Here is an 8,099-nt window from a genome sequence, read left to right as displayed (position 1 = left end):
AGAAAACCAGAGAATGGTGAATAGTGCATTGGTGGCCCAGAGTATGCCAGATATCCGGAAGAAGCTGCAGCGTCAGGAGGGATTCGCAGGGATGAATACCACCCAGCTAATTGAGATCGCAACAAAGGTTTTCGTTAATAGGGATCAGGAGATGCGCCGAGAGGCTGACCGGAAGATGCAGAAGAAGGCCGACCTCTTGGCGGCAGCCATTACTAATTCCACCCTTAACCGAGGTCGACCTCTAGCCAATGGGAAGCCAAAGTGGGACCCTGGACCGCCAGCCCGCCCTCGAGGTTCCTTCAATCAATCCCGGCCACGAGGGGAGAATCCCAGACCACGATTGGAGAGGGATCAGTGCGCCTACTGCAAGGAAAGAGGGCACTGGAAAGATGAATGCCCCCAGAGGCGCCAGGGACTGAGAAGGGGACCAGGAGATCGAGGAAGCCAAGGCCGAGTTCGAGAGGGAAGGTATGAGCCTTCTGAATCTGACATCATTGGGATAGCCGAGATGGCAGAATGGGATGAATAGGACAGACCGGGTTCCTACAAACTGGGCTCCCAGGAACCCATGGTCAAGCTAACCATAGGGAGCCGCTCAATTCCATTCATGATTGATACAGGAGCTGAACATTCTGTTGTGACGGAGCGATTAGCGCCTGTGTCTGGAAAAACTGTCTGAGTGGTGGGAGCCACGGGGGTGCAGAACCGGAGGCCCTTCCTGACGACCCGTAGATGCCAATTAGGCTCACACACAGTCACTCATGAATTCCTGTATATGCCAGACTGTCCAATCCCTTTGTTAGGCCAGGACCTGCTGTCCAAGCTTAGGGCCCAAATTTCCTTTGACTCAGATGGCCAGACTTGTCTCCTTTTGGCCCCCGACATCCAGCCCTAAGGGCATATTGAGTTTCTGCTGCCCCCTTGAAGAAGAATGGCGGCTGCATCAGTCGCATGGCCAAGTTGACCTATCCATGGCCGACAGCTTCCAGGTCAATGGGGTATGGGCAGAAGATAATCCCCCAGGGTTGGCCCGAAATATTCCTCCTGTTCATGTAGACTTACTTCCAAGTGCCCGGCCAATCCGTCTTCGCCAATACCCAATTCCCCGAAAGGCTCTGGAAGGGATTCAAGCACATCTGAATCGTCTGTTATCCCATGGAATTATTCGACCTTGCCAGTCTCCATGGAATACGCCACTGTTGCCAGTTCAGAAACCAGGGACTGAGGACTACCGGCCAGTCCAAGACTTACGAGTGGTCAACAAATCCACTATTTCATTACACCCTGTAGTGCCTAATCCATATGTACTGCTGGGATTGATACCTTCTGGAGCTACCCATTTCACAACACTGGACCTAAAAGATGCCTTCTTTTGTATTCGGGTGGCCCCCGCCAGTCAACTGCTTTTCGCCTTTCAATGGGAAAACCCAGTAACAGGACGGAAGCTTCAGTATACATGGACCCGCCTACCACAGGGGTTCAAGAACTCCCCCACCATTTTTGGGACTGCCCTAGGACAAGACCTTAAGACTTTTAAATCTGAGCCTTCCAGGCGAGTTTTACTCCAGTATGTAGATGACCTCCTGATTGCAGCAGTGACCCAGGAAGAGTGTTTCGAGGCTACCAGAGAATTGCTGGAGTTACTCTTGGATGCAGGTTATAAGGTCTCAAGCTCGAAGGCCCAACTCTGTCAGTCAGAAGTGAAGTATCTGGGCTTCTGCATTTCCCAGGGAAGTCGGAGACTGGATGTCAGTAGGAAGCAAGCGGTTGCTGCAATTCCCCAACCCAAGTCCAGAAGGGAAGTTAGGGAATTTCTGGGAGCAGCCGGATTCTGCAGAATTTGGATTCCGAATTTTGCACTGATGGTGAAACCCCTTTACCAGGCCACAAAGGGGGGTGAAAAGGAACCATTTGAATGGGGACCTATTGCTCAACAATCCTTCATCGCCATAAAGAAAGCCCTACTCCAAGCCCCTGCGTTAGGCCTTCCTGATGTGGAGAAACCTTTCTCACTGTATGTCCACGAGCGACAGGGGGTTGCTCTGGGTGTGCTAACCCAGATGATGGGATCCTGGCAGAGGCCTGTTGCATACCTGTCTAAACAGCTGGATGGAGTGGCTAAAGGATGGCCAGCCTGCCTGAGGGCCATTGCAGCAACAGCCTTACTGGTCCAGGAAGCTGATAAGTTGACCTTGGGGCAAGAACTGGTTGTCAAAGTCCCCCACGCAGTTCTCACCCTCATGGAGTACAAGGGCAACCACTGGTTTACAAATAGCTGCATGGTTAAGTACCAAGCCAGCTTATGTGAGAATCCACAGATACACCTGGAAACAGTGGCTACATTCAATCCCGCCACTCTTTTGCCAGCATCTGAGGGACCACCGGATCATGACTGTATCCAAACCATGGATGAAGTGTACTCCAGTCGACCAGATCTTAAAGATGTTCCTTGGAGGGACCCAGATGTAATTTATTTCACAGATGGAAGCAGTTACGTGGAGAACTCCAAGCGATTGGCAGGCTATGCTGTGGTGACAGAGGACAAGGAACTTCAGCCCAGAAAGCAGAACTTGTGGCCCTCATACGAGCTCTGGAGCTAGCAGCAGGACTGGTGACCAACATTTATACTGATTCCAAGTATGCCTTCACAACTCTACACACTCATGGAGCTTTGTATAAGGAAAAGGGACTCATAAATGCCGCAGGCCAACCTGTTAAGTATGGACCCGAAATACTTCAGTTGCTCGAGGCCGTTTGGGCCCCTAAAAAGGTAGCTGTCATTCACTGCCGGGGGCACCAAAGGACAGATACTCCAGTGGCCCGAGGGAACCGCCATGCTGATCGGGTGGCCAAGGAAGCTGCTCGAGGACCCCCAGCAGGTACTGTGACCCCCCTGTTCCAAATTCGATTGCAAGAATGGACGCCTATGTACACCCAAACAGAAGAGAAATGGGCTCAAGAAGAAGGGGCAGTAAGGAGACCTGATGGTTGGTTACATCTCTCTGATACCAGAGTTCTGGTGCCACGCCACCTAGCTTGGCCGGTAGTGTCTCAAGCTCATGACCTATCACACTTAGGGAAGACAGCACTAGCCCGCCTACTCAGTCGAGTAGTGGTGTTGGAAGGATTGGATAGTCTGGTTGCCACTGCCTCTGCCCGATGTACTCTCTGTGCCCAGAATAATGCTCGTCAGGGACCCCGTATTCCACCAGGAGTTCAGTCCAGAGGACTAACACCCTTTGAGTCCCTACTCATAGACTTCACAGAAATGCCCAGGAGCGGTAGGCTCCGATACCTCTTGGTCATGGTCTGTACTTTCTCTGGGTGGGTGGAAGCATACCCTACAGTTACTGAGAAAGCCACAGAAGTAGCTCGAGCCCTCCTTAGGGATGTCATCCCCAGGTATGGACTGCCCCTTGCCATAGGCTCAGATAATGGTCCCGCCTTTGTTGAAGCCACACTTCAGGCCCTGTCCCGCGCATTGCGCATTACCTGGAAATTGCATTGTGCTTACCGTCCCCAGAGTTCAGGGCAGGTTGAGCGGGCAAACAGAACCTTGAAAAATAGCCTAGCAAAGATTTGTCAGGAAACCCAACTGAAATGGCCACAGGCACTGCCACTAGCCCTCTTTCGCCTCCGATGCACCCCAACTAAAGGAACAGCCCTCTCTCCCTTTGAAATTGTGTATGGGAAGCCCCCAGCCATTTTGCAGGGAATTAAGGGAGACATAGGGACTTTAGGGTCTGCCCAGGTGCAGGAGCAGGTAGCCCTCTTGGGCCGGATAATTTCTGAGCTTCAGTCTTATGTGAGAGAAATAAACCCTGTCCCCTTCCAGGCTCAGGTACATTCCTTCCTGCCAGGGGATAGAGTTTGGGTGAAAGACTGGAGGCTCCAGCCTTTGGGGCCCCGGTGGAAAGGACCTTTTACTGTTTTGCTTTCTACCCCTACAGCTGTGAAGGTCGCAGGGATAACTCCATGGGTCCATTGGTCTCGAATCAAGTCTGCTGACCAGACTGAGCCCAGCACGGATCAGACGGAGCCTAAACGGTGGAGAGCAGAAAGTGATCCAGCGGAGCCATTGAAGCTGCGCTTGACCCGAACCAAAGAATCTACTAGCTGAAAAGAAGGGTCAACTGCATACCGCAGGAGCTGCTGGACTTCGGCTTCATACTGAGACTCTTTCTTGCCTGATTCTGGCTTTCCTGGAATTTGAGAGCTTGATCCTTGTCAGTTGAGGTTCTATCCCAACTGGTATAAGAACTCAAAGACTGAGAACATTATATTAGAGTAATCTGTGACTAGCACAGACTGTTGGAATATTATTGCTTAATTAGTTTGCTGTATTTGTTTTAGATTAGGAAGAAAGAAAATGTTGTTAGTTTGGGTGCTTTTGTTGTTTTCTACTCCTTTACTCCTTGTTCCTAATACCCTAACTCGCTCCAACCTTTGGCTACACTCTGTCCAGGAACTAATTAGCCAGGCAAAGATTACTTCCCCTTGTATTGTGTGTTCCCGATTTTCTCCTTATACCACAGATGTCCCAGCTGTTCCTGTCCCTGTGCCGCTTACAGCTCTTATATCTCCCTACTTTTCGAGTTCGGGCCCTTGGAGCCAGGATTATACTTGGTGGTCCTTTTATAATGCTACCTCCCCCTCTGAATCTTCTCTACGGCCAGTCTTTACGTCTCCCTATCCAGCTTCTGGAGTATTTTGTTTAACAAGAAACATCTCAACTGTTCTTCCCATTTCCTGTAACCATACCAATGTTCTCCCAGAGAAGGGGGAATCTGTGTGGGTAGTCTCTCCAGGTACTCCTATGTGCTGTAGGAGTATTTGCTGTGATCTCACCCACCCGGTGTGCACATGAGAGCACCTTTACAGCCAAAATGGACGCTGCAACCTTTCACCTATATGTCTGACTACCAACTGTGCAGAAGTCAGCATTTCAGCTTGTAATAGACTTACTGAAGCCTGCACCACCTCCAAGGTCACTCTGTATCGGGGGAGAATGCATGTCCCTGAGGGAGAGAGAGTGAGAGAGAGAGAGCTTACGAGATAAGACGGACAAAGGAAGCTTCATACAGATGCTGGGAGTACATGGTGGGATTATTTCTGATTGGCTCCCAGAAAACTGATTGGTCTGAGAAGCGGGAACAGAAGCAAGTTAGTTGCTGAAGAACCGAAGAGAAGAACAGAAGAACAGAAGAGGAGAACACTTGCATTTCTGCAAGCACCTGATTTACCTGAGAGACTTACTGATAATACCTGGCAAAGCTTTTCACCAGATTACAGCTGTCTACAGGATCTATACTGAGTCTGTATCATCTGTGGCTGATCAAGACAAGTGCATCACCTGAGCTTGTGGGACCTCGCTGAGACATTCGGCTGAGGTATCGGAAGGAATCTGATCTGGTGACCGGGACGGTGAGATCATAGTTTACTTCCTTCAGGCTGGGTTAGATAATTAGTCTGCGCTCGGACCCATCAGATGTGTGACGTCAGGATTTATGATCTCTAGTTGCTGTTAGCCTAGTATAAGATTTGTGTGGTAATCATTAGGATCTTGGTATTGTGTTTATCTGTCATTACAGATTAGCCAATAGGATAATCATAGTTATTCTCTATATTTTTGGTATCATTGTGCATGCAATCAGGAATTGCTGATGCTATAAGCTGATAAGAGTTTTCTATATTTTTGTATATAACGCTGTATAAATAAACTAATATATTCCATTGGTCTGTCCGTTATTTTCCATGCAGCTAAGGTTGGGCAGAGGCCACGCCCCCTAGACATAAGCGAGTACATAGGTAGGAATTGGCCTCTTACAAAATATATATATAACCACCTACAAATTGGGGCTCTCGTCCGGGACGGTTGGTGCAGGAATAGCAGAAGTTAAAACTTTTTCTGGGTCTTTTCAGAAAGCTGTTTTAACCCTCTGTTTCTCTTTGCACGAACTGCAGTTCCACCTAGCTGACGGCAGACCTTTGTTTATACAGCTGTGTTTTATTGCTGTAATTGGTTGACAGATTTATTACTCTGAGCTCCAAAAGAGGAAAAACGGTTTCTCTAACTCTCTGTAAGGAAGGAAAACAGGGTGTGTTTAGTCTTTAACATGGCAACCGGCACGGTTGGCACATTGCCTGAAATTCTCCTGAGTGAACAGGAGAAGGGCGTGCTGAAAATATTACTGCCACTCTCTCATAGTAAGACGAAACCAGCACCTCCTACAGTAGAGTCTGTACGTGCTTTATTTGGTAGCAGTTCACCGAATAGCTCAGAAGCATATGCTACGGTTTTAAATACAATTATAAAAGAGAAACAGCATTTGTCACAATGGATGCTTTGTGAACTGGGCGTGTCTCTTTTGGCAGTTAAAGACTCTTTGATGAATGAGATAAGAGAGGTATCTGTACCTCTAACAGATCGCATAGCGGATTTGCAGTTAGATTTGTCCCAGACTAGGGAAACTGTCCAGGAGCGAGACAGCGAGTTAGCTGCATTACGAGTTGATTTAGAGACTGCCAAATCTGCTTTAGCAGGGACCAATGTAAGCCCCGCCCCACCTAATTCTTCTGAAGAGATTTGTACGGAGTGCCAGACACTGTATGATAAGTGTAAAACTTTGCAGGGTGACCTAACTGATTGTGAAGCACTTAATTACACATTAAAGCAAGAAATTGCCCAGTACCTCGTGTCTTTTGATTCGTTGCAAGAGAAATTTTCTCGTTTGACTGATGCATTACACAACCAGATTAGGGAAACAGATAAGTTGCAGACATTAAATCGGGAGCTAAAACAGGTCTCAGAAGGTGTTCAGAGTGAGTTGCGCAGGGAGCTAGTGACCACTCAAGAAGAATCTGTGTCTGTGTTTCAAGATTGGCACGCCGCCAAGCTAGAGTTGGCGGAGTTAAAAGAGAAGCAGGAGACAGTCTCACTGCAATTACAATGTACAGTGAAGGACAGAGATTCATTGTCTAAAGCATTAGATGAGTGCACTGTAAAGATTTCCACAATGCAGCAAGAGCTTACGCACATGGCGCAGGAAGAAGTACCGTATACCTTAGAGTTCCCCGACAGTTTTGCTGCGGGTCACCCAAGCCCAGCTCCCGAAATGAACCGTTACGTGAGCCGGGAGGGACCTGAGTTAAACACACCCATTGGGGGCATGGCTTCGGCTCTTTCCCGCCCCTCTGTACAATCCAGCCCCATAGTGGCTGGTGACCTAAGCAGCAGACCCGAGACAGTGACACACCCACTGGGGGCACGGGTCCAGGGACTGCCTGCTGAAATCATCAGCTCACTTGGTCAGGTGCCTAGCTCAGGGTTTCAGCCTTCGGCAGATCCACCCAGTTTTAGCAATACACCTGCCCCGAGGTTCTCTACACCTGGTAGTGATCAGCGGCATTTCAAGCCGGAACCCAAGAAAGGAATGTCTATGGAGAGGCAAGCATATATTATAAAGATGCTACGCACCGTAATAGCGCCTTTTAAAGCGTCTGCCTCGGTATCCATAGAAACCCATCTTAAGGCAGTGCATGAACTCCTGCAGACCATGCACGTCTCTTCTGAGGATGACATCAGAGCCCTCCTCAAATGGACCTTTAGTACCGAGTGCCATGAAGTTCTAGATTTGATCATGTCCGATAACCCCGATTTACGGTCAGTGGAGCAAGCCTTAGCGAAGCGCTACGGTCTCTTTGCCAACTCTCTTGAAGCTAAACGTGCAGCGTATACTATTAGTTGTAATCCGGAGGAGAGTCCGCGGGAGTGGGCCCATCGCTTGAAGCGTGCATTTTACCAAGGGGGGGTGCCGCCTGATTCTAAAGATCTTGAATTTGGTGATTTCAGGGAACTTTTTATACAGGGTCTGCCTGATCCGATAAAGATTCCCTTGGCAGGAAAAAACGCAGAACCCTATTCCAGCCTTCTAAAGCAGGCTGAAGGAATTTTTGAAATCTGCCGCGCCAAGCCCATCGCAGAGACTCCGAAACCGGCATCCAAGAGTCGCAACAGGGTGATACCACCCGCTGTTTGTGCGGTCACTTCCACGCTTTCTCTGGAAAACAAAGCGCCGAGACCAACTACGCCGCCGGGC

At 49.1% G+C, this 8,099-nt stretch overlaps 1 protein-coding gene across 1 annotated transcript; it reads left to right on the top strand.

The window, feature by feature from the left end:
- Window positions 1–760: 760 nt before the first annotated feature.
- Window positions 761–3,994, top strand: LOC115469658 (the record flags this gene model as incomplete). Its single annotated transcript, XM_030202450.1, is given in 4 exon segments — window positions 761–874; window positions 918–2,538; window positions 2,541–2,860; window positions 3,260–3,994. Coding segments are annotated over 4 exon segments (2,790 nt in total), but the record flags the coding sequence as incomplete, so codon positions are not given.
- Window positions 3,995–8,099: the final 4,105 nt, after the last annotated feature.

The sequence above is a fragment of the Microcaecilia unicolor genome, chromosome 4, assembly GCF_901765095.1.
Source record: "Microcaecilia unicolor chromosome 4, aMicUni1.1, whole genome shotgun sequence".
Classification (NCBI taxonomy): Eukaryota; Metazoa; Chordata; class Amphibia; order Gymnophiona; family Siphonopidae; genus Microcaecilia; species Microcaecilia unicolor.
The sequence above is the reverse complement of the archived record's forward strand: the minus strand, read 5'-3'. Positions and strand labels throughout refer to the sequence as shown.